Below are 27302 nucleotides of genomic sequence, written 5' to 3'. Positions count from 1 at the left end.
TCCTCTGTCGATGGACATTTAGGTTGCTTCCATGTCTTGGCTGTTGTAAATAGTGCTGCTGTGAACACTGGGGTGCATGTATCTTTTCAAATTAGAGTTTTCTTCCAGTATATACCCAGGAGTAGGATTGCTGGATCATGTGGTAACTCTATTTTTAGTTTTTTTAAGGAACTTTCATACTGTTTTCCATAGTGATAGCTCTGATTTACATTCCCACCAGCAGTGTAGGAGGGTTCCTTTTTCTCCACACCATCTCCAGCATTTATTATTTGTAGACTTTTTGATGATGGCCATTCTGACTGGTGTGAGCTGGCACCTCATTGTAGTTTTGATTTGCATTTCTCTAATAATTAGACATGTTGAGCATCTTTTCATGTGCCTGTTGGCCATGTGTATGTCTTCTTTGGAGAAATGTCTGTTTTGGTCTTCTGCCCATTTTTTGATTGGGTTATTTGTTTTTTTGGTGTTGATCTGTATGAGCTGTCTGTATATTTTGGAAATTAATTCCTTGTGGGTCGCATCGTATGCAAGTATTTTCTCCTATTCTGTAGGTTGTCTTTTCATTTTGTATATGGTTTCCTTTGCTGTGCAAAAACTTGTAAGTTTGATTAGGTCCCATTTATTTATTTTTGCTTTTATTTCTATCGCCTTGGGAGACTGAGCTAAGAAAACATTGGTACGATTTATGTCAGAGGATGTTTTGCCTATATTCTTTTCTAGGAGTTTTATGGTGTCTTATCTTATATTTAAGTCTTTAAGCCATTTTGAGTTTATTTTTGAGTATGGTGTAAGGGTGTATTTTAACTTCATTGATTTACAAGCGGTTGTCCAGCTTTCCCAACACCACTTGCTGAAGAGACTGTCTTTTCTCCACTGTATGTTCTTGCCTCCTTTGTCGAAGATTAATTGACCATATAGGTGTGTGGGTTTACTTCTGGGCTTTCTATTGTGTTCCAGTGATCCATATGTCTGTTTTTGTGCCCTAACCACACTTTTGATTACTGTAACTTTGTAGTATTGTCTGAAGTCTGGGAGGGTTATGCCTCCAGCTTTGTTCCTTTCCCTCAGGATAGCTTTGGCAATTTGGGGTCTTTTATGGTTCCATATAAATTTTAGGATTATTTGTTCTAGTTCTGTGAAAAATGTCATGGGTGATTTGATAGGGATCGCATTAAATCTGTAGATTGTTTTGGGTAGTATGACCATTTTAACAATATTAATTCTTCCAATCCAAGAGCAAGGGATATCTTTCCATTTCTTTGAATCATCTTCAGTTTCCTTTATCAATATTTTATAGTTCTCAGCATATAAGTCTTTTTCCTCCTTGGTCAGGTTTATTCCTAAGTATTTCATCTTTTTGATGGGATTTTAAAAGGGATTTTTGGTTTACTTTCCCTTTCTAATACTTCATTGTTAGGGTAAAGAAATGCAACAGATTTCTGTATGTTAATCTGATATCCTGCTACCTTGCTGAATTCGTTTATCAGTTCTAATAGTTTTTGTGTGGAGTCTTTAGAGTTTTCTGCATATAGTGTCATGTCATCTTCATATAATGACAGTTTTACCTCTTCCCTTCCAATTTGGATACCTTTTACTTCTTTTTCTTGTTTGATTGCTGTCCTTTGCCCATTTCTTAATCAAGTTGTTGTTGTTTTGTAGATGTTCCTTATGTATTCTGGATATTAACCCCTTATCAGATATATGATTTGCAGTTATCTTCTCCTGTTCTTTAGGTTGCCTTTTCTCTGTGTTGATTGTTTCCTTTGATGCACAGAAATTTTTAAGTTTGTTGTACAGTAGTCCCCCCGTGTCACGGGGATACATTCCAAGACACCCAGTGGATTCCTGAAACCGCAGAGTGTACTGAACTCTATATATACTGTGTTTTTTCCTATACATACATACCTATGATAAAGTTTAATTTATACATTAGGCACAGTAAGAGATTAACAACAATAATAACATAGAACAATTATAATGATACTGTAATAAAAGTTATATGAATGTGGCCTCTCTCAAAATATATTACTGTACTGTACTCACCTTCTTTCTTTGATGATGTGAGATGATAAAATGCCTAGTGATGAGATGAAGTGAGGTGAATGATGAAGACATTATGAAGTAACATTAGGCTACCATTGACCTGATGATACATTGGAAGGAGGATCATCTGCTTAGGGTGGATCATGGAACCATGACAAATTGATTGTTGGGTGCAAGAAGCCCATTATGTCGATGGTTGGGGATCCTGGACAGGACAAACAGGACGGTGTGAGATTTCATCAAGCTACTCAGAATGACGCACAGTTTAAAACTTATGAATTGTTTATTTCCATTTAATATTTTAGGACCTGGTTAACCAGGGGGTGGGAGCGTGGGGGAGTAACCAAAACTGCAGAAAGTGAAACTGTGGATAAAGGGGGACTACTGTAGTTCTATTTGTCTATTTTTAAATTTTATTGCCTGTGCTTTTGATATCATATTCAAGAAATCCCTGCAAATCCAATGTTCTAAAGATTTCCCCCTATGTTTTCTTCTAGGAGTTTAATAGTTTTAGGTCTTACATTTAAGTCTTTAAAACATTTTCAGGGAATTCCTTGGCAGTCCAGTGGTTAGGACTCCGTGCTTTCACTGCCATGGACCTGGGTTCAGTCCCTGGTCAGAGAACTAAGATCCCACAAGATGGACAGAGTGTCAATAACTAACTAAATAAATAAATAAATAAATAAAATTTCTGTCAGTTTTTGTATATGGTAAGGGTCCATCTTCATTCTTTTGAATGTGGATATCCACTTTTTCCAGCACCATTTGTTGAAGAGACTGTCTTTTCCCCATTGTATAATCTTGGCACCCTTGTCGAAAATCATTTGCCCATACATACAAGGGTTTATTTCTGGGCTCTCCTCTGTTCCATTGGTCTATATATCTATCTTTATGCCAGCGAGCCTATAAGCCATGTGGTGTTGTACTAGAATTGGAGGTATCAATGTGAACTCATGATTCTAGATAGATAGATAGATAGATAGGAAGTGCATGAAAAAGAATGGAGGCATGTCAAAAGGAGGAGAACTAGGACTTGTTCTGAGGCACGTGGGGCTTAAAGATGGGAAGGAGGGTAGAGTCGGTGTTAAGATTCGAGGAGGGGGAAAGTATGCCACGAACAGGAAAACAATTCGTTTAGAGTGTTTAGGGGCCAATGAGAAGATGGTTTGGTTCATATAAATGAGGCATGAAATAAAAGATGTGGAGGACCTTTACTGTTAGACAGGGAGGTTAGGTACATTCAGTAGGGTATGGGAGAATGTTGAGGTTTTTGATGGAAGCAGCCTTGCAATATAAGCTCAAATCTGAGTGAGGTGTGCAGGCTGCGTTCGAGTTAGCAGAGTTAAGCACATGTACTACTTTTGTGGTGATGTTTTGTTTACAGGCATGAGACTGTATGAGAGCTTGAACGAGCATGTTGTCAGTAGGGATGGAAAGAAAGGGTAGAGAGAGGGACTATGTCAAGGAAGGATCTGGTGATTGTTTGTGAGGAGGTGGCAGATTTAAAGGTGATTGCTATTGGTGCCCTGATGGCAGTGAGAATGACGCCTCACATCACGTCCCAGACATTTCTCAGTTCAGGCCTCACTCTCACAACCACTTCCTAACTGGAATGCCACCTCTATTTTTGCCACCTTCAGTTTTCATTGTCCACAGCGCTGCCAGATTGATAATTTTAATATGCAAATTAGACCATGTCACTCTCATGCTTGAAATTCTTCAGGGGCTCCCCATTGTCATAAAGTCCACTCACACTCCTTGGGATGGGATCCTCAACTTTTGCTATTTCCTGTTCCCCTGTCAGCCTACTGTTCTAGACACATTGAAACCAGTTTCCCAGTTTTCACCCTTTTCATGCTTAAGTGCCTTTGTTAGTGTCTTTCCACTTTCAGGATGTCCTTATCTTTCTCTATTTGACAAACTAATTACTATTCTTTAATATCTAAACTCCTTAAGGAGTTCTTCCCTGATTTTTCATTCATACCCTTTGGTGGTGACATAAGCCATGTATTTATACAGCTAAATACAAATCTGTCTTTTTTACCAGATTTTTGAGCTCCATGGAGTCAGGGATAAGTTATAATAAATGCTCAACAGTGATGATAATAATAATTACTGCTTATTGAGCACTTACCTTATGCCATTTACCTGTCAAAGTGTTATATTTGGACTAACTCATTTAATCTCTGTAATAACCTTATGGGATAGATTCTATTACTGTCCTCATTTTACAGATGAGAACACTGAGACTTAAAAAGGTTAAGTAACTCGTTGAAAGTCGTATGGTTAATAGACAGCAAAGTTCAGAGTTGAACCTGGACGTTCTGGCTCTGGAGTCCATATTCTTTAATTTCATATGTCACAGTTGTTTACCATGATATTCTCTAAATGGTGTCTTGATGAACCCAAATTGTTAAGTTTGATGTAGTTAAATTTATGTCATTGTCTTTGTATCTTGTTTAAGTTTTGTACCCTGTTTAAGAAGCTTTCTTCTATCCCAAAGTTATGACGATATTCTCCTGTTTTACCTTCTGGAAAATGTATTGTTTTTCTTTCATATTTAAGAATTAAGGAATCACCTGGAATTGATTTTTATGTATAGTACAAGGTAGGGTCAAGTTTCATTTTTTCCCCCCATATTGTCCTAGCACCATTTATTGAAAGATTGCTCCTTATTGTTCTTTGGAACCACACTTATCACAAACCAAGTGTCCATATATATGAGTGGGTCTGTTTCTGGGCTCTGTTCTGTTTCATTGGTTTGCTATTTATCCTAGCTCCAGTACCACTTTTTCTTAATTGTTGTAGCTTTATAGTATGTCTTTATATGTGATAGAGTAAATCCTCTAAGAATGCTTCTCCCTTTTCAAGAAAGCCTTTGCTATTCTTTACCTTTTGTACCATTTTGTCTTTGTATTGCATTGTATTGGTTTTTGTTTTTGTTTTTTTTTTGGGCCACGCTGCACGGCCTGCAGGATCTTTAGTTCCCCAACCAGGGATTGAACCCATGGCCGTGACAGTGGAAGTGTGGAGTCCTAACCACTGAACCACCAGGGAATTCCCTGTATTTGTATTTTAGAATCAGCTTGTCAAATTCCCCAAAATGCGTTTTGGACTTTTAATTTACATTGCATTTAATCTATAGATCAATTCGAATATTGTTATAGTATTGAATCTTCCAACCCATGAAACAGTATTTCTGTTTATTTATGTCTTCTTTGATTTATTATAATAATGTCTTTAAAATACAGTTTTTAAAAATTTGAAATAATCTCACACAAAAAAGTTGCAAATACAGTACAAAGAACCTTGCCCCCCGCCCCAGAACTGTTTGAAAGTAAGTTGTTAACTGGATGTCCCATCACACCTGAATGTTTTATTATTATATATTTCCTGCAAACAAGGAAGTTTTCCTGTATACACACTATGCAACCATTAAAATCAGGAAATTAACATTGATGCATTAATACCATCTAATCCTTAGACTCTATTCAGGTTTTGCCAGTTGTCCCAATAATGTCCTTTATAGAAAGAGAATCTGGTTCAAAATCACATTTTGCATTTAGCTGTCATGTCTATGTAGTCTTCTTCAGTCTGGAACAGTTCCTCAATCTTTCCTTGACTTTTATGTCCTTGATACTTTTAAATATTATAGGCTAATTATTTTGTTGAATGTCGCTCAGTTTGTTTTTTCCTGATGTTTCTTCATGATTCAGATTATATATCTGGCCTGAATATCACAGAAGTGATTCTGTGTTTTTATCACAGAGTTTCAATTTGTCCCATAACTGATGACATTTACTGTGATAACCTGATTGAGATGGTATCTGCCAGGCTTTTGTTGTTAAATTTTGTCTTTTTCCCTTCTTAATATTTTGTGGGGAGGTATTTTGAAGCTATGCTGAATCTCATTCCTCAACAAACTTTCAATTTATGTGTATCAGTAGTAACTCACGGTTTCCTGTTTTACTCAACGGATTATAATTCTTTACTATCATTATTTATTTTAATGCTCAAATTGTCCTTGATTTGGCCAGTAGGATTTTCTTTAAGCTGACTTCTGTGTTCTCTTGACATGTTCCTATCATTCTCTGAGTATTTTCTTCCTTACTTTCTGGCACAAAAAAGATGTTCCAGACTAATTTTCTATCTTCCCTGTCCTAGTCCCGGAATCAACCATTTTTCCAAGGAGCCTTAGTTCCTCTTAATGGAGAATAGTATTTAGAATCAATACCTGCTGCTAGGTGTACTTATTGCTGTTGGCTGTCATGGTGCCCAGACCCTCTCAGAGCGAGGAAACATATGAATGCAATATATGTGTGTACATAAATGTGTATTCATGTCCATATTTCCATATGTATTTATTTACATAAATACTGAAAATCATGAGTTCATACTGATACCTCTATTTCCAATCTAACATCACAGAAATCATTCTGGTTTTCTCCCTTACCACTTTTGTAACTATTAATATTTTCCAACCGTGAGAAACCCTTTATATATATTTACTCATTTGATCAATCCTTCTGTATGTAATTAGTTTCCCATCATCACCCACTTCCTTGTGTGCATGTCACCCTCATTACACTCAGCCTGGTAAACCTTGTGCCAGGCTGACCCCGCCCCCGACAATGTGGACTCCTTCCTCACCTTTCTTGGGCTCTGACTCTCCATGCTGCACTTTTCCACTGTGTAGTTTCCCTCTTCATCCTGCTGGCTTTGATACCCCGTGCCAGGTTGTCCCTTGGCTTGATGTATGCCCTCCTTGTGTTGCTCAGGCTCTGATGTCCTGAGTTGACCCATTTGGTGCAATACTTTTAACTAAAACACAGAGCTCATTTGATTTTTCCCTTCTAATGCCCCCTTTCTGTTCCAGAGTTCAATCTAAAATCCCATATTGCATTTAGTTATGACAGTTCCTTGTTCTTTTCTTGTCTTTCATGACTTTGACATTTGTGATGAATATTAGTTATTTTGTAGATTGTCTCTCAGTTTGGGTTTATCTGATGTTTTCTCATGATTAGATTGAGATTATGTGTTTTTTGGCAAGAATACTACAGAAGTGATGCTGTTTCCTTCTCAGTGGGTCATATTGTGGGGGGGATGGTATACATCAAGAAATTTGTTGCTGGTGATGTTAACCTTGATCACTGGATTAAGGTGGTGTCTGCCAGACTTCTCCATCATAAAAGTACTGTTCTTCCCTTCATAGTTGATAAATATGTTGGGGGAGATAACTTTGAGACTCTGCTAATATCCTGTTTCTCCTCAAACTTTTGCCCACTGTTTTTAGCTATCAGTATGCCATTGGTGGATCTTGCCTGCAGTAATTATTGCTGTCGTGTTTGTCTAAAGGTGATTTAAAATTTTCTTTCATCCCTACAATACTTATGAATTGTAACTCTTCTGAAGAAAGAGCTGTGCCTTCTTCCCCATTTTTTTTACTTATTCAAGTAATTTATTTATATCAATATTGCACTCTTAGATATTTATTTTATTCTATGAATTATAATTCAGTACTATCAGTTATTCTGTTGCTCACATTCTTTAGGCTTTGGTTATTGGAACTCCTTCAGGTTGGCTCCTGTTTCCTTTTGACGTGCCGCCATTCTTTTTCATGCACTTCCTATGTATGTATGTATGTATGTATGTATCTGTCTATCTGTCTAAAACCCTGAGTTCATATTGATACCTCCAATTCTAGTCCAACACCACATGGCTCGTTCTAGCCTTCTCCCTTTCCTTATTTGTAATTTTTTTCCCTCGGACAGTGAGAAACCTGGTTCTCATAATCTACAATATATTCACTTGTTTGTAGTTACAGAATTGCTAAACTATACTCCTATGAAAACCAGATTTACAGTATTTGTGCAGTTTTTGTACAGTGTGTATGGTTATGTTTTGGTTTAGCCTTGCATTATCTAGTTAGAATACTGTTTTCAAAGTTAGTTGGGTTTAATTTTTTCTTCCTCATACCCTTCTTTGTGATTGACTTATTTATTTGTAATACAGTTAGGTTAATTTGTTTCTATTTATATTCTGTTCTGGGTTCCCCCTCGCCATCCTGGTTGATTTTAAATTATTTATTTATGGGGAGAGTGTGTGAAATGTTACTATGGTTCTAAAGAGTCTGAGTATATAAAAACAATAAATTCAGAGAAGTGTTGCTACCTCTGTATCCCTACTAACTCATTCCTGTTTTCCCTGACTTCCATCCTTTCCCACTGTGCTTTGTAGGTAACCAGTCTCTTTAGTTTATAGTTCATCCTTCTTCTATTTATTTTGCACAAACAAGCAGATGCATGTATATTTTCTTATATCCTCTTCTTTCTTCTTTCTTCTTTTTTCATTTAATAGTGTATCTGAAAAATCACTTAAAAGTGATCTTCCTTGTTCTCTTTTACACCTGCATTGTACTCCATGGTTTATTCAACCACCTTCCTCTGTCTGAGTATTGAGGCTCTTTCCAATATTTTGTAATTATAAGCAATGCTACAGTGAATAACCTTGTTCATATGTATTTTTATATTGTTGGATGTTGCTTGATTTTTTGCATACTCAACCAACCTTGTATTTCTGGAATACATTCAACTTCGACTTGACATTACAGTTTTATAAAGGACTTTTGCATGTCTTTTATTGCATTAGAATTGCCTTACATTTTTTTCTCTCATAATAGTCTTGTCAGGTTAATATCCAAGTTATGTTGACCTTACGAGAGTTGGGGAGTGTTCTTCTTTTCCTATTCTCTGGAATATTTTGTGTTAGATTGGCATTATGTCTTCCTTAAATGTTTGACAGAGTGCTCTGGTGAAACTTTCTGGGCCTGGAGTTTTCTTAGTGGGATGATTTTTCAATTATTTTTATATAGAGTATTTTTTTAAATTTATTTTTATTTATTTATTTTTTGAACTTATTTATTTTTTATGTATTTATTTTTTTGGCTGCACTGGGTCTTCATTGCTGTGCACGGGCTTTCTCTAGTTGCGGCTAGCGGGGGCTACTCTTGGTTGCGGTGTGCGGGCTTCTCATTGTGGTGAGAACCCTTGCGGGACATGGGTTCTAGGCGCGTGGGCTTCAGTAGTTGTGGCTCACGGGCTCTAGAATGCAGGCTCAGTAGTTGTCGCACATGGGCTTAGTTGCTCCACGGCATGTGGGATCTTCCCAGACCAGGACTTGAACCCATGTCCCCTGCATTGGCAGGCGGATTCTTAACCACTGCGCCACCAGGGAAGCCCTATATAGAGTATTTTTGATCTACCAAGGGCACTTTCCTGTGGTCTCATCTAATAGTTACAGAACTATCCAAATTTTAAAATTTCTTCTTGTGGAAGTTTTGGTAGGCTGTATTGTAAAGAAAATTTTCCATTTAATTAAATTTTTCATTTTTATCATCATGGAGTTATTCATAACATTCTCTTATAAACTTCTGAAGGTGTGCATCTGTTGTGATGTCCTCTTTCTCATTCATGATGTTAATGACCTGAGTCACCTCCTCCTATCAGTCTTGCTAGAAGTTCATCAATTTCATTAGTATTTCAGGTAACCAACTTTAGGCTTTATTGATCTATCTTATTGTTTGCTCTCTACTTGATTGATTTATGTTTCTTATCATTTCCTTTCTACTTATTTTGAATTTAATTTCCTGTTATTTCAACCTTTTTGCTTTTCTAAATGTATGCATTTAAGGCTATAAATTTCCCTTTATGCACTGCTTTAAAGTGCATCCAACAGTTATCAATATGTCATGTTTTCATTTATGCAGTTTCAAATATTTTCTGATTTCTAGTGAGATATTTTTCTTTGACCAATAGATTATTTAGTGGTTTTTAAAAACTGTTTTCCAAATACCTGAGTATTTTCTAATTTATATTTTTATAGCTGATTTCTAGCTTACATTTTCACTGTTAATATACTGTGTGTGATTTAACTTCTTTGAAATTTGTTAAGACTTGTTTAGGGTCCATTATGTGGTCAATTTTTTGAAATAGTCTGTGAGTGCTAGAAAAGAATGTCTATTTTACACTTTGTGTGCACAGTGTTCTGTATATGCCCATTGGATTAAGTTTATTCATCAGGGATTGTTTAGATCTTCTAGGTTCTTACTAATTTTTCTGTCTGCTTGATCTATTGGTTAATGAGAGAGGTGTTAAAAACATGTATATATATATTTCATGTTATTTTAGTTACATATAAATTTATATTTATATCTTCCTGATTAATTGAACACTTGTATTTACAAAGTGAGCCTCTTGAAGACTTTTTGTGATAATGTTTATTTTATGTGATTTAAATAACATCACCTTTTGGGAGTTAGTGTTTCTATGGTATATCTTTTTCTATACTCTTATTTTCAATATTTCTGTACCCTTATATTTAATAAGTATCTCTTGTAAGCATCATATAAAATCTTGTTTAAAAACCTTTCTTTTTTAGTTGGAGCATTTACTTCATTTACATTTAATTTAATTATTGATGTTTTTAGGCTTAAAAATTTACCATTTTACCACCTTTCCTTTTTGTCTTACATATTCTGTTTCTTTTTTATCCTTTTTGTCAATTTTTGGATTATGTTTTATTATTGGATTGTAAAATTTTATTATCTTGGAAGTTAAACACTTAAAAAAAAACCCTTTCAGTGATTACTCTAAAAATTACGACAAAATCCCTCAGTTGTCAAAATCAAATGTTAATTGGTAATTTTATCTTCTTTCCAAACAATGTAAGAACCTTAGAATTCTTTAACTCCATTTCCCCTTTCCCAGTCTATTTGCAGTTGTTTTGCATTTTAATTTTGTATGCATTTATTTAAAACCTCACAAGATATTATCATTTTATGTAGTCAATATTCACGTAGTTTTACCCATGTACTTATCATTTTTGTTACTCTACATTTTTTCCTGCTTCTACCACTTTCCATTAGACATTATTCTCTATTCATGGAGTATACCTTTACAAATTTTCTTTAATAAATATATGCTGGTGACAAATTCTCTGATTTTTGTTTGTCTGAAAATGACTTTATTTCATCTTAATTCCTGAAAGATACTTTTCAGTAAATTCTAGATTGGAAGTTATTTTCTTTTAGCCATTAAGTATAGTACCGTCTTGTCTTCTGGTCCCCATTGTTTCTTTTGAGACCTAGCACAATTTAATTGTCGCTTTTTTGAAAGTAATCTGTCCTTTCTCTCTCTGTTCCCTGACCCCCACCCCCATCGTGACTATTTTTAAGATATTTCCTCTATCTTTGGTTTGCAGTAAATTTTGCTGGGATGTGCCTAGCTGTGGGGTTTTGTTTGTTTGTTTGTTTGTTTGTTTTTGATTTATTCTGCTTAGAATTCTTAGGACTTCTGAAATCTGTGGCTTAATGTCTTTCATCTGTTTTGAAAAATTCTTAGCCAAATAGTGTTTCTATTCCATTCTCTCTTTTGTCTCTTTTTGGTATTCCAATCCCATGCACATTACACCCTCTTACTCTCTATGTTGCTCTCCCTTTCTTCTATATTTTCTATCTCTTTGACTCATTGTCTTTTGTTCTGAAGAGTTTCTTCCGACCTCTCTTCCAGTTCTCTCATGGTTTCTTTAGTTGATTTAATCTGCTGTAAGACTCATCCATTGAGTTAATTTTGCTTATTATGTTTTTCAATTTTACAATTTATATTCAATTATTTTTAAAACCTATATCATTTATAAAATGGTTTCTAAGTCTCTGTCAAAGTTTTCAGTCTTTTGTTGAATGTATTAAGCATAGTTACTTTTAAAGTGCGGGATTGTTTGTTCAGATATCTGGAGCTCTTGTTCATATGTTTCTATTGTCATTTGATTCTCATTTATGTGTGATTGTCTCCTTGTATATCTTTGGTTATCTTTGCTTATGTGCTAGACATTATATTTAAAATTGTTTCTAGAAATAATTTGGCAGCTGAGATTATGTTATCTTTCTACAGAAAAGATTTTCATTTGCTTTTGCTAGCTAGGTGCTTAGAGTCACTAAAAACCTGGGGTAGTTTTAATCCATTTCAGGCATCAAGATTTTTCTGACCACCCACATGACTGAGCAATTATTTTAATTCTGTTGTATTCTTAATTCCAAGGTGCAGCGCTTTGAGGTCCCAATCAAAACTTGAGCTATTTGCCAGAGCCACCACTCTTGGTGGGCCCTGGCCTCCAACTTTTGGCCTGATAAGACTTTTTTTTTTTTTAATAGAGTTTATTTTTTAGAGTAGTTTTAAGTTCACAGAAGAATTGAGCAGAAGGTACATGGAGTTCCCATATGCCCCCTGCCCACACATACTGACAAAGCTTTTAAGAAATTGCTCAATCTACAACTCCTCTCCTGGAATGTACAATGCCTCCAGGAGGAAAGTGGCCCTATATACCAGGCCTATCTTCTAGATGTTTGTCTTTTCCTAGATTTTGGCCTGTTAATTCTTTACTACCTTGTTGTTTTCTGATGCCTTCAAAACAGTTATTTTTAATAATTGTTTTAGCTTTTCTGATTATTCTCAGTGGGAAGGTAGCCTGCTATTATTGAACACATTTATTCCCTTTGATATAAATGGCTGTATTTTTGGAAAGGATAGAAAGATAAATCTATTAAGGAAATGGCACAACCAGAAACCTTTTCTATTAGCATCATGGTTTAAAATTTTTGCTTCCAAATATGGAGATATATTGTAGAAATTAAGGTTTTAATTTTTATAAACTTTTATTCCAGCTCGTGATGCTGATGAACGAGAGAAGTGGATCCATGCCTTAGAAGAAACTATTCTTCGACATACTCTTCAGCTTCAAGTAAGAGTCTTTACATGGCTTCTGGATAGTTCAGTAGGGTTTTTTTTGTTTGTTTTCTTTTTTTTTTTAAATAACTGATAGGATGTAAGGAAAACTTTTAATTTCTGAGTTGTTTATTTTTGCCTTTACAGTGTTATAATATATAGTAAAGTTATAGTCATTTTTTTCTGCTTAAAATACTGATTTTTGTCTAGAAACAAAACAGTGCAAGGCAATGCTGAAAGTGAAATGCTATGTTAAAATTAAAATGTGCCAAGTTCATTTTTAAAATTTAGTATCTATAGTTGGTTATTGGTATAGCCAAATTATATAATAATGCACAATAATAGATAAGTGCTGAGAAGTTGACCTACTTTTCTTGTTACAGGATTTGGCAGTTACCATGTGTGTTGGGTAGTACTCTTAGGGATGCAAGTGAAAGAAAAATCCCAAACTGGTTTAAAAGAAAAAAGCACATCTAGCTTGGGTGTGGTTTGAAGTAGGAATTTAAACAATGTCATGAGGACCAAGATCCCTCATCTCTATTTCTAGGTCTTAGTTCTTCTGGGTTGGCTTCATTTTTAGATAGGTTCTCCCTTTGTGGTAGTAAGATGGTTGCAGCAATTTCAGCCTCGCATTGGTGGAACTGCAAATCTGTAGGAGGCTATTGCTCTTTCTGGATTAAGAGGATTAGTGCTGATACCTCAGCTTCAATCACTTTCCCGGTCCTGACCAATCACAATTTCATAGCCATATGTTCTTCCTCTGGAAATGGGATGTTATCTGCTTCATCAGAAACATGTAGCTTATAGAGTAGAAGGTGGTCCCCCCAACCCCCTTGCCCCCAAGCAAAGTCAGAATAGGGAAAAAAAGATCCTAGGTAACAAAAACAACAAATGTCTACTCTACCATACTAAAGATAGTTTTCTATGTTTATTCTCCACTGAAAGAGCTTATATTGTGGCATATAGAGAGGATTTTATTTTATTTTGATTTACAGGATTGAATCCTAGAAAGCTGATGTTTTATAGTCCTTTATCTCTACTTAACTTGTCCAGGAATTGGCTTGATTAGACAAGTTAGTATAGGACATCCCAGGTCCTATAGTGAACTCCCCATCACTTTGAAAGTTATTCAAACAGAGGCTTAAAAAACATTACATGAGGAAGTTGTTATTAAGAGACTGTGAGAAATGAATATGGAGTTGAACTAGGAGATCTGTAAGTTACTCTGTGAGCTATGCTTTTTAAAAGCAACTTCATAATTTCTATGAAGAAGTTCTATGAATTCATTTTAATGAATTTCTTCATAAGTTTCTTTTTAATTTAGGCTGTTTTATAAATGACTAGCATCATTTTAGCAAATTTGTGATCCAGTAAGAAGATAAGTATTTTAAGATTAAGATTAGACTGAATGTGGCAGATGAGATTCCCTCCACAGTTGGTTAGACTGATATTCAAGTCTCTATGTGATCTATTCTCAGACTGCCTTTCTAGACATTTCCACCACTGTACCCCCCTACATAAACCTACTAGAGTGCTGCCGTTTACTTGCTTTCCTCTGAACACATCTTTTCATTTCTGGTCTCTACATTCCTGTACATGATGCTCCGTCTCTCTGTAATGCCATCTGCCTCCACTCTGCCTTTGCATTCTGCCTCTTTTCTTCAAAGCCCAGTTCAGAACTGACCTCTTATGTGGAGCTTCCCCTGACCAACTCCTCCTCCTCCACCCCCCAAACTCAGCGATCTCTTTCCTTTGAACGTCATACTCGTTGCACAGTTCACTGAGTCCTTACCATATTCTTCTTGTCATCCTTTAAAGTATATATAATTCGCACCTCGTCGGTTAGGATGCAGACTCCTTAAGGTCAGGTACTTAATTTGATCCAATTTTGGAATATATGAGCTTTTGCTTTGAAGAGAATTTACATGTCTTTGGGAATAACAAGAAGAAAAAGATAACTTTGGGAAGTCTTAGACTCTGATAGCTTTGCTATTTTAAAATACATGTAATAAAAAGAGTTATTTATATATATATATTTTTTCTGACGTTAATACATGCAGAAGATGGGACATTGAGAAGTATGTAATTAAATGTTAATTTGATTGGCAGAAAAAGTAAAGATTTTCTTACCAGAGATGGTGAAGTATGGTGAAGGACTTGACTCTGGAACCAGAATGTCTTGGTTTGTATCCCAGTGCCACCACTTATTCTTGACATTACTCTGAGTTCCAATGTCCTCATCTATAAAATGAAGATAATAAAAGTACCTAATTTACAGGGTTGTTTTGATGATTAAATGAGTTAAATGTAAATTTGTTGAAATAATGCCTAGCTATAGTAATAACTTGGCAAATTTTTAGCCATTACTAATGCAACTACTACTCTTACCATTCCCACCCCCTGTACATTCTAAATGGTGCTCTCAATGGCATTCTAAATGGTGCTCGATAAATGTTAGTTAAATAAAGAAGTAATTGAAGGAATTAATGAACAAACACATGATGTATAGATTGCTTTAATATTGCTCTTTATTGAGAACTTTGAGATGTATTGTTTCCCCTAGCCTCATTAGATTTTATTTTTGTATCATGTAGGAAAATAGATGTGTTTTGTTTTTCTCCCTTGAAGCCCTTTGTTTCCCAAAGGAAATGATTGCACTATAGATGTGTCACTTCCTCCACAGGTAAAATGGTATGAAATAGCCAGGTACTTGGGGTTCCTACAACAAAGGAAAATTCCCCTAAGGAATGTTGCCAATGTTGTTGCTATTACTGAGAGGGCAGACAAATTTCTGGCTCCTAAATTGGAATTTAGAATTCAAGGATTCACTTTTTTAAATAAATTTTGTTGTAATAGTGGTGGCCTGTCTATCTTGAACTCTTGGGAAACAACTAAAAACAAATGATCCAATTTTATAGATGCTAAAGATTATTCCTTTAACTGCCAAAAATTTATTTTAACTGTGTTTTTATGGAAATCTTTTAGAACTTATATTTTCCTGCCTTCTCTTTATAAAAATAAAGTTTAAAACTTAAAAAAAAATAGTGCATGCTCAATTCAGAACATATAGAGAATACAGAAAACTTATTTATTTGGTAAATATTTATCAGACACTTAATGTGTTCCATGCACTATACTAGTTGTAGAGAATATAATTGTGAATAAATGACATATTGTCCTTGTCTTTATGGAGCTCAGCCTAGTATAAAGAAGAAAATAAAAATCATGGGAATTGAATTTTTAAAAAACTACAGTAAAACTACATTTATAGGATGTCATAAGTAAGTCACGCTTCCAAAAAAAATTTAGCTATGTAGAAGTATATAAAATAAAAGCAATAGTTCTTCCTACACCCCTTCTTTAGAGGAAAAACATAGAGTTCCAGTTTGTTAACATCCTAATCCTAATGTAAAGTTAGTGTGCCTAAAAGCTGGAGCATTTTAAATGAAGAGTAATCACACAATACAAAGCTGTTTTATCCATCGTGTGGCAACGAGCTCTGCACTTCTAACCAGTTTGGGCAACTCACATACTTTTAATGAAACCTGTAAGTTGTTTCAGAAGAAAGTTAAGTGACCAATGCAGAATTTAACTGTAAAAATTAGGGCAGTAACACCTTTCTCATATAATTTAAAAATTGGATGGTAGTAAAAGGCTTATAACAGAAAAACATTAGCCTTCTGCCCCTCTGCTTCCTCTGTTCTCCTTGTGAGACTCCCCATTTTCAACCTTTTTAGCTGTGTATACTGCTATTTTTGTAGCATAGTACCTGGCATTTCATTCATTCATTAGACATTTATTAGGCAGTTAATACATGCCAGTCTCTGTGTGAGGAGATACTAAAGATACAGTGATGAATAAGCAGTACACTATCATAATCATTGTGCGGTTGCGTAGAGGGTATTCATTCCTAACCTTGAACCAAGTATTTTGTTTGTTTGTTTGTTTCATAATGCATTGAGAATTGCAAGTAATTTATACAGAAACTTCTGGAACATGGTGGTCCTGATCACAAGTTAGGGACTGCTTCTACTGTATGCCAAATGGTATATTTATTCCATCTGGCTAAATTTTCTATGTGAAACTTTATTGGCTGACTTTAATTTTGAGACTTCTGGGTACTGGTCAGACAAAATAGTGGAGCTACATATCCTGCTTCCAAGAGTTGTCTTTTAATGTTGTCTGCTCTAATCATTTGGCCTAAGTTGCTAGGCAAATTCCTAGGGAAACTATGAGTTTTTTTCCCCTACTTTTGCTTCTTCTTTTCTTCTATTGTAATCAAAAGTATTTGTCATCTATCTCTAAAATGACATCAGAGTAGAATGTGATTTATAGGTAAACATTACTGGACTCTCTAGCAGAAATAATATTTTTGAAAGTAGTACATAAATTCTGTATAGTTAAAATGTTCTTTTCATCTTAATAGCTATAGGTAAAGTTGGCCTATTTTTTAGTCAATAGATTTCCTGTCATTTTTAAAGATCCCCCCTCACCCTGAACCTTAGTGTTTTGATTTTTCTTAGATTGTGTTTTATACATTTTTTTGTGAGATGCAGCAAGAGGGAAATTTGGAGGTGTGTGTGTTTTTTTTTTAAAGTTTTTCTTGTTTTGTATTTGTTTTTCAATCTTTTCCTCCAGGTTTATTGAGGATAATTTGACATAGATCACTGTATAAGTTTAAAGTATACAACATGATAATTTTTTTAAATAAATTTATTTATTTTATTTTATTTTTGGCTGTGTTGTGTCTTCGTTGCTGCACACGGTGAGTGGAGACTACTCTTCATGGTGGTGTGCGGGCTTCTCATTGAGGTGGCTTCTCTTGTTGCAGAGCATGGGCTCTAGGCATGTGGGCTTCAGTAGTTGTGGCATGTGGGCTCTGTATTTATGGCATGCGGGCTCTAGAGCACAGGCTCAGTAGTTGTAGAGCACGGGCTTAGTTGCTCCACAGCATGTGGGATCTTCCCAGACCAGGGCTCGAACCCGTGTCCCCTGCATTGGCATGAGGATTCCTAACCACTGCGCCACCAGGGAAGTCCCCAATGATGTTTTTTATACTTCTTAATCACTACATTCCATTCTTCTCTTGAACAACAAAAAAAATTAAGTATCAATTTAATTTAATCGCTTAGTAGCTTTAGTTATGTAGTTTGAAGATAAGTATTGAAGACCACTTTGATACATGGGTTGGAAATCAGTTGTCATATATGACTTTAAGGCATTGGTCACTTAATTTTCTTCTAAAACAACTTGTAGATTTCTTTAAAAACACTTGAGTGGGGGCTTCCCTGGTGGCGCAGTGGTTGAGAATCTGCCTGCCAATGCAGGGAACACGGGTTCGAGCCCTGGTCTGGGAAGATCCCACATGCCGCAGAGCGACTAGGCCCGTGAGCCACAATTGCTGAGCCTGTGCTCCACAACAAGAGAGGCCGCGATAGTGAGAGGCCCGCGCACCGCGATGAAGAGTGGCCCCCACTTGCCGCAACTAGAGAAAGCCCTCGCACAGAAACGAAGACCCAACACAGCCATAAATAAATAAATAAATAAAATTTAAAAAAAAATAACACTTGAGTGTTTTTAAACATAAATTTGAGTTTTTTTCAACACAAATTTGCTTAGAAGTCCTATAGTTTCTTGGGATAAAATGGGTATGTTGCCTTGTATTGTTTAATTACTTTTCATTTTAAATGCTACATCTTTTGTGCACACTAACTTTACACTAGGATTAGGAAAATGAGAATTATATGTCTGTAACACAGTTATCTCTAATATGAAACCGTGAAAAGGTAGACTCTGGACTGTAGCTATATTATTAAGAGACTGTCATAAGTCATATTCTCTATTGCCATACCAGTCTTAACACTTAAATCTACCAAAAGAAACCCTAATTATAATTGGTTCCACTAAATTTTTACTAGGACTTAACTATTTACACTACACTGTCAAAAATGATAGTGCCTTAGATTTTGAAGCTACTGACCTGTGATGATGATGATGATGATGATGATGATGATGATGATGATGATGGAAGATGTGGAGGACACTTTAAAAAAAAATCTGATACTTTGGTATGTACTGTGTTTTTTTAAAAATAAATTTATTTATTTTTTGGCTGCATTGGGTCTTCGTTGCTGTGTGCGGGCTTTCTCTAGCTGCGGCGAGCGGGGTCTACTCTTTGTTGCGGTGTGCGGGCTTCTCATTGCGGTGGCTTTACTTTGCTGCGGAGCACAGGCTCTAGGCATGCGGGCTGCAGTAGTTGCGGCACGTGAGCTCAGTAATTGTGTGGCTCGTGGGCTCTAGAGCGCAGGTTCAGTAGTTGTGGTGCAGGGGGCTCAGTTGTTCCACAGCATGTGGGATCTTCCCGGACTAGGGATCGAACCCGTGTTGCCTGCATTGGCGGGCGGATTCTTAACCACTGTGCCACCAGGGAAGTCCCGGTGTGTAGTGTTAAATACAAAGTCCTTGATTACCCTATGGGTCTTTCTGTCTTGTTGTGGAGTGAGAAAGAACACATGAAAATCACATGAAAGAACTGGTAAGCAGGAATTACATAAATTAGTATTATGTCTCTTACAGGGTCAATTAGTACAATATATAGACTTTTTTGCCCCTTTGCCTGGAGAACTGTTTGATCAGCCAATATTGAATTAAGCCCTCTGAGCTGCTCTGGCACAAAATTAACCGCTAGAAAAGCAGATATTAAAGGAAAAATGTAAAGGGTATTAGTGGAGGTTCTTAGACATTGACCTTGTCCATCTGGCAAAATTAATGTATTTTTCTCCATCACTGCTTATAGTTTAATTGATGCTTATCATAGAATTGTTTATTTTCAGACTCTGTTACCATAGGAAATCCATTATTGAGCACCTAATATGTGCCAGGCATTTGGCTAAATTGAGGCTTTGATGAACAAAATCAGATAGATCCTTGCCTCTTTACCTCTTACAGTCTAGTGGTGAACATAAAACATTAAAGTATGCAGATAGATAGAAAACCTTCAAGTTGCAAACTTTCAAAAATGCAAACGTGTATTCCATCAACATCAGTCGTGAGTGAAATCGCAGTTTACCCTCTGTCTCCTATTGCTGAAGATCCTTCAGCTCTACCATCTCCCAGCTCCTCTCCCTCCTCCAGTCAGTAACTCTTCTTGCCTGTTCACTCAATGCCAGCCCTTGTATGCCAGCTGTTGTACTGTACTACTGTACTTTTCAAGTTACTGTACTGTAAGATTAAAAATGTTTTCTTTATTTTTTGTGTTTGTTTTTTATGTATTATTTGTGTGAAAAATATTATAAACCTATTACAGTACAGTACTATATAGCCGATTGTGTTATTTGGGTACCTAGGCCAACTTTGTTGGACTTATGAACAAATTGGACTTGCAAACGTTCTCGGAATGGAACTCGTTCATATGTAGGGGACTTACTGGGGCTGTAATAAGTTTTATAAAGGAGGGTTGCATGGGCTATGAGAGCATAAAATAGGAAGAATTCACATAGGCAGGGAGGAAATGATGATGAGTAGAAGTAAATTAAGTTAAGGGTGGGGATTGGGATTTCCCTGGTGGTGTAGTGGTTAAGACTCCGAGCTCCCAATGCCTAGGGCCCGGGTTTGATCCCTGTTCAGGGAACTAGATCCCACATGCCGCAAGGAAGAGTTCGCATGCCGCAACTAAGGAACCCACCTGCCGCAACTAAGACCCGGCACAACCAAATAAATAAATATTAAAAGAAAAAAAAAGTGAGGGATTAGCTTCAAGGGGACAGTGTAATAGACAAAAGTAACCACAGGGGCCATGTGCCAAGGCCCTGAGGTTAGAAGGTCCAAGGCAAATTGAACAAACATGAAAAAGGCCATTGTGTGGAGTGCAGAAAATGAGGGAGTGGAAGGTGTTAAGATGGGGTGAGGGGCAGGTAGGGCTAAACCTTGCCCACCATTGCTGAATGCTGAGTTGTATCCTAAACACAATGGAAAGCAGTTGAAGTTCTTTAATGGGGCGGAATGGGGCGGAATGGGGCGGGGCGAGATGGGAGTAATGATTTAGGTTTTGGAAACTGACTACTGTGGCCATAGTGTTGAGGATGAATTGCAGGAGCTTTAAGAAGCAGGAATACTTTACTAAGGAGATTGTTGCAAGAGGCTGGGACCTGTAATTGAGTGGTGGTGATGGAGAGAGGTAGAACTGAGATTGTATTCAGGAGGTAAAAATGGCAGAACGTGGTGATGGATTGAATGTGGAATGAGGAAAGTGTCAAGGACTGCCAGGTTTATGGCTCGCATATCGAGTGGATGGTAGTGGTTTTCATTTACTGATACAGGGAGGACTGGAAGAGGACCCGGCTTTTGAGGAAGGGGGTGCGGGAAAAAGAGAGTGCATTTGGCATTGGACGTTTTGAAAAAAATTGCATAAAACAAACTTAAGGGATCTTTAACACAGTGCAGCAAGCATCTATTGAGCCTTTTGTGCAGTGTACAATGTGCTAGTTGTAGGGGCTACCAGTAGAGCTACAAAAATTAGATGCTTAGTTTAGTAGAATTACAGGTATATAAATAACCATAAGGAAAAAATAGTAAAAGCAGAAGTTAACTGTCCTCCAGGTCAGTAAGTCAGTCATTTATTTACGTCTGTGATTTCCTGCATTTTGGATGGTTCTCTGCTGAGGTCCTCTTAAGTCCGAACTTTCCATCTAATTTGAAGTTATGCCATTTGGATTCCTGAAGCATCTTCACAAGCCACCTATATTCCTTATGGAGCTGTGGCACAACAGCAAGCCCAGTGTTTCCCTGGATTAATAAAATAAAACAGGCACCCCTGCTTTTGTTTATTGATATAGTATCTCCTCCTCCCCTCACCCCCTCCCCCGCCTCGTGACACACACAACTTTTCGGACGTAAGCAAAAGCAGTTATCCAGATGAAACTTGGCTCCACAGCTGCCAATATATTGGATGTCGAGCTAGCAGCGGGTGGGTGTAGATGTAGCACGTTTACGTCTGTGACCGGGTCCTTCCCCAGTCGCCACCCTATGGGAATCTCCGGGGCCGAAGCCCCGAAGCCTCGAAGCCTAGCTGAGCTCCCTCGAGCCACGAGCTTCCTTTCCTGCGGGCTGCATTGGCGTGCCGGGGCGGCCGCGTGTCCCGCACAGGTCCGGGCGCGGGAATAGGCCCGGGCCCCGAGATGAGCCCTAGGCTCAGCGAGGAGGCGGCGGGGTAGCCGGGCTCTCCGGATGCTCGCCCGCTGCGGCCGGCCCCTCCCGCCTCTCCACCCCAAAATTGGCCTAACCGCCAATCGTCGGCCACTCACCTCCTTTTCAGCAGGTGACCCATGGCCAATCGCCAGGGGTCTCTTTGCCAGGAGGTGGCAGGGCCAGCCAATCGGGGCGGCCCCTAGGCCTGGGCGGGGCAGGAGCAGGAGTAGGGGGGGGCGAGGGGCTGTCCCGGGGGACCGGCTGTAGCTGACCGGACCGACTGCGCATCAGCCCGGTGATCCGGCGGAGGGAGGAGAAGAGGGGGTGCCCGGAAGCAGCCCTCGGCTCCCTCCCCTGGAGGCACAGAGGGCGGGGGCCTTGGCGAATGGCTTTCTTGACGGCTGCTTGCGGAGTGAGTAGACCCGGAGGGTCTGGGAGAGGGGCCGGCTCCCACCCCTGAGTCCCCAGGGACCCTGCTGCTTGCCCGGGCCGTGGGCGCGAATGTCGTTCTCTCCCTGCCTCCTTCCCGCCGCCCCCTGGGGTGAGTAGGACGACGTGGCCGCCCGAGCCCTCTCTTCTCTGGGACTCTCCTCACTTCCTCCGCCGGGATGGTTGGACGCAGAGGCTAGGGGCCTAATTCTGTACCACTGAGAGGTCATTCGCCACCAAACCAGTCTGGAGAGAGTCGCTTCCCCTTTTTCGATTCATTTTCGTGGAACTCTGTTTTCCTTTCGAAAGCTGTCTCAAGATACTAAACGCAAGAGTTAAACTTTCTCTTAATGTTTAAGCCTAATTTTGACCAGTTGCCCATTAATAGAATTTCCAGTTGCGGGCCAAACATTTTCTGTTGTTTCAGTTTTGGCTCTGTGTTCTTGTCTGGCCCAGTATTTTTGTGTGTAATAATTATGGATGCTATTATTTGCGAGTGTGAGTGTGGAGGGGGCGAGGGAGGTGGTTTTATGCCTTTTGGGTAGCTTGTGCAAAGATAGTGAAAACTTTGGAATAGTTGCAGGGGGTTCTCGTAAAAACTGCAGGGAAAGGTTTAGGTTCTCAGTAAGCTTGGTTATGGAAAGTTGAATATAAGCAATAGACCAGGAAGTATGTTTGAATCATGCATTTTTCGCCGCATTCCTACTACACTTAACAAGTATTTTTGTTATGAAAGAGGGAGAGATGTATTGATCAAGAAAACTTCTTTTTGCTAATTTGAAGTTAACATTTGGCTTTGCTTGTTGATTAAACCGTTTACTTTTATCTGTGTTCAGGAAATCAAAAACAAATCAAGTAATTATTTCTCTTAGTTTTGAGTGGAGAAGGTGGGAGAGATCTTAAAATAGTAGTTGCAGTTTTAAGAGTTTTTGTAGTGAACTTTAAGTTGGAAATTCTCATCCACTGTGAGTCATCTCTCAGAACATTGCCTTTATTGAACTGAGTTTGTGATAAAGCTCTTTAATGAGTAGTGTTAACATCTCTCGTTTACTTAAAATTTAAAAAAATTTTTTTTCACTTTTTGTGTACGCCAGCAACTTAAATTAAAATACCTATTACCTTTCCTAGCCCAGGGAAGATAAAAACCACTAAAAATCAGACTTTTAGTCTGGAGAACTTAAATGGGAAATTAGAAAGATAACAGAGAAGCTGGATCTGTTTTCAAAGTGTTCTGAGTTTGGTTTTGACAGAGATGACATTTTACTTGAAGTGCCCTTCAGTAAATATTAGGCTGCAGTGACTGCTGGTCACATCCATTTTGATGTTTCCAAAGTCCTAGTTGGGTTTTTTTTTTCCCCTTTAGGGTGGAAAGATTGGATTCAGTAATAATCTAACCACTGAACCATCCCCAGTTGATAAGTTTGGTTCAGCCAGTAAAGAGCATTGTGATACAACCATATTCTGCTGATTGGAGAATCAGGCAGTTGCATAGTTTGCAGTCTATTGCTTGAGAAAAAGGATATCAGCCTTTTATTCTAAAAAGGAAATTCTAAGATGTTCCCTAGGATATATTGAGTTCTATCAGTATCTAAACTTTATAGTGTTGAGTAAGAACTGATGTTTATGGGGATTCTATAGAAAAAGACAGTTTTTATGCGTACTATAATGTACTTGGCCTAAAATTATATTTAGGAAGATTTTCCAGTAAAGGCTTAAACAAATATTATGTTTGAAAGAATAGTGCTTAGGCTGAAAATGTGTTTAAGCCAAGTACTTCTCCTGAAGTATTTTAATTAATCGTAGTTCCACCATACACAGGCAATTAGTCATTTAAAGCCATTTTCCATCTCCCTTATTTTCCGTGTCCGGTCACCAGGTCCTGTTAAATTTGCCTTAGTAATGTCTCTTGGATTTGGCCTCTTTTTTCCACCTGATAATGCTTTAATTCAGGCCCTCATCATCTCACCTAGACTTTTGCAAAACCTAACTAGTCTCCCTGTCTCTAGACTCCCTCTTCCCATACTCTTTATCCATAGTCAGATCCCACTGAGTCACTGCTGTGCTTAAAAGTCTGTTTTGGCTCCCCCTTGCCAAAGCCCAGATGCTGGGAATGTTCTTTAAGGCCCTTCACAACCTGGTCCTAATTTATCGCTCTTGAGTGTGGACTCAGCTGCAGGCGGCCTACCCAAGGCATCTACTCTAGCATTGTGAGCTGTTAACCATTTGGAACGTGGCATAGCCTCTCATAGCTCTTGGTCCAGTCACAGCCTTTCCCTCTTGATTAGAATTATAATTGCTTAGAATTCAATCAAGTGATAAATCTCCACTTCTTCCTTTGACATACAGTCTGCATGTTACTTTTTCTTTGATGTCTTCCTTCCTTCGGGCAGAGCAAGTTAGAATTACTGTTGTCCTTCGTGTGCTGCCAGAGCACTTTGTTCATACTTCTGTAAATTTCTGTGCACATACCTGATTCTTGGATTGGACTCTAACCTCCTTTATTCCTAGGCCCTTTGCCCCTAGTCCGGTGCTTGGCACACTGTGGGTGCTTAGTGGATCCTCGTTAAAATGATCAGAATATGTGGCTTAATCGTGTCCTAAGTGTGCAACCTTTGGCTCCCTGTACTGGAGCTGGGTTTATCCCTGTGAGTTAGAAATGCTTGCTAAGTCACCAAGCTCCCTGGTTGCTGTCACACCTGAGAGACCGGACTGGAGAAAATGTTTAGAAATAATGTTACAAATGGTGAGCAGATTTCCAGGCAAACTTCTCCTCCCCCAACCTACATGACCTCTGATATAGCTGAAAGAATACTAGCAGCAGTACCAGCACAAATTGGTTCTGTAGTAGTTAGTATCATAGGAAAAAGCATGTTGCTGGCTAGAGAAGTCAGGGAGACTGCTTAGAAGGGGTGAAATCTGATCTCATTCCAGAAGGTTAGGTAATGATTAATTATAATTGCTATTATCTGTATTGCTCTTAAAGATGTCCTTTGAAGGCATTGATAGTACCTGGCACATAACAGATGTTCAATGAATATTTGTGTTACGAAGGAAAGGTAATGGTTGCTCTGTGTGTGTTGTGGGACGGGAGAGATACTTGTAGCCCTTTCCACACTGGAGTTCATTTATTTCTGGAAACACCTTTAAGAACTTTGCTTCTTTGCTATATTGACTTGAGCAGCTAATTTTGTTTTTTCTGAAATGTGCCACTTCAACCAAGTTATTCTGCTTACTCGGTTGTTTCTTTGCATTCTCTGCATTCCAGAGCATGTTTTTAAATCTGGTTGCATTAGTCTTCCTCATTCAGTTTCAAGGTTACACTAAATTTTTGCTTGTGTTTTAACATTTTTTGTCCTACGGTGGAGGACCTGGCTGCAGTTAGAACCTGTAAGTTCTTATTGTCTTTATTTAAATGAAATTAATTTTTTTCGAAAGTGAGTAAGTGGACCCCAGGTTTTTCCAGTATGGTGAGGTATTTACTCACCTGGTGAATATGGTTATTTACCTGGATATACTGGCTTCACAGAATGTTAGAACTGGAAGGGATCTTAAAGTTTTAATTCGGCTTCTACCTATTTTTATAATGGAGAAAACAGTTTCAGAGAAGCCAAGTGACTTGGCCAAGGTCACACAGTTAGAGATTAGAATAACTAGGACTACAGCCTATGATTCTTCCTCTTTTATTAGCTCTAGAGAGAACTGGAGTGCTACTCTGATGCTGCTATTCATTCACTGCTCACCTCACTCTCCAAGTCCCAGTAATTTTTCCGGTTCAGGCACTAATTTTGGTTTCCTTTCAGACTCAGTACCCAGATCTGAAAAATAGCATCTTACATACTTCTCCAAGAGAATGTCATTCCTTATTTGGATTCCTTGTGCTTTCCAGTCTCTCTTTGTGCTTATATACTGGTTCCTGAGTCTGGGAAGATGGGCTTTTCTGGTTATTCTCTATTTTCCTGCAGATTCATTCTCTGCCCCTCTCTACTCCCTGCTTCAGGAGGCTGACCTTTACAGCCTGTGTCATCTGGAGTTCTTTATCCTCTGGCTTCTGGTAGGGTTTAGCCAATGAGAGGATGGAAGATAGAAGGAAGAAAAGAGAGAAGCTTTGGGGTATTTATTCCTCTTGTTCTTTCTCTGCTTCCATGCATTTGTAGCAGTGGCTACAACTAGAGTGTCCTTTGAGCCTACTTGGATTTACATTGTTTCACTCCTTGTTCCTTCAGGCTTGGGAGTGGTGAAGGCTTCCTGCTGTTCCTAATTCTTGGGTACCTCAGCATCCCTTGTTAGTTTCCTTAACCCTGCCCTCATTTCTCTAGTCACTTGGTTAAAGAGTTCAAAAATCCCATCTGATTATGATGTTTCCTGCCCTTGCCTACTACTGTTAATAATTTTTGCCCTCCCCATCTCTGTCAGAATCCTACAGTCTAAAATGCTACCTCTGTGAAGCTTTTTTCATCCCCTTAACTTTCTTCTTTGAATCTCTTAGTATCTTTCTCATAACACTTAATCTACCATGCTTGAATCGTTATTTGTAGACAGATTTTTATCTCCTACTACACGTTTGAAACTCTTAGGGTGCGATCTGTATCTGCTTCATCTTGGCATGTCCAAAGCATCCAGCACAATGTTGTCATAGTCATAAAAAACACCAGTGAATAAATCATTACTGTAACACTGAATTCTAAGCCCAGAGTAGTATGTATAAAACTGTGCTGATGAGACTTGGCGGGAGAGAATGAGTTTCTAGAAGTTTGTTTCAGTTGTTCAGCTGGTCTTGCTTCTTGTACTGCCTGGGTGGTACAGTGTCTTTCCTCCTGTTCAATTTCTCTTTTCTTAAAAACTTTCAATTAGCCTTAAAAATTTTCA

The 27302-nt window shown here is 38.0% G+C and overlaps 1 protein-coding gene and 1 long non-coding RNA gene across 8 annotated transcripts in view; one reads left to right on the top strand and one right to left on the bottom strand.

Moving 5' to 3' along the window:
• The window catches only part of OSBPL9 (oxysterol binding protein like 9), a 180304-nt gene that overhangs the window by 93289 nt on the left and 59713 nt on the right, over window positions 1–27302 (top strand). For 4 of the 7 annotated variants that reach the window (XM_082429391.1, XM_082429390.1, XM_082429389.1 and 1 more), the window contains exon 4: window positions 12761–12837. In XM_082429391.1, coding sequence (XP_082285517.1) covers window positions 12761–12837 — 77 coding nt within the window. Of the gene's footprint in view, window positions 1–12760; window positions 12838–22235; window positions 22549–27302 lie in introns of those variants that run through there. The other 3 variants (XM_082429392.1, XM_082429393.1, XM_082429394.1) reach the window with 3 other exon arrangements.
• On the bottom strand, window positions 18913–22196 carry LOC309645793. Its single transcript, XR_014255066.1, has 2 exons — window positions 22124–22196; window positions 18913–21605 (listed from the first exon to the last, which is right to left on the bottom strand). It is a non-coding gene; the product is annotated as an uncharacterized lncRNA (long non-coding RNA).

This window comes from Balaenoptera physalus, assembly GCF_965194825.1.
Source record: "Balaenoptera physalus genome assembly, chromosome: 1".
Taxonomy (NCBI): domain Eukaryota; kingdom Metazoa; phylum Chordata; class Mammalia; order Artiodactyla; family Balaenopteridae; genus Balaenoptera; species Balaenoptera physalus.
The sequence above is the reverse complement of the archived record's forward strand: the minus strand, read 5'-3'. Positions and strand labels throughout refer to the sequence as shown.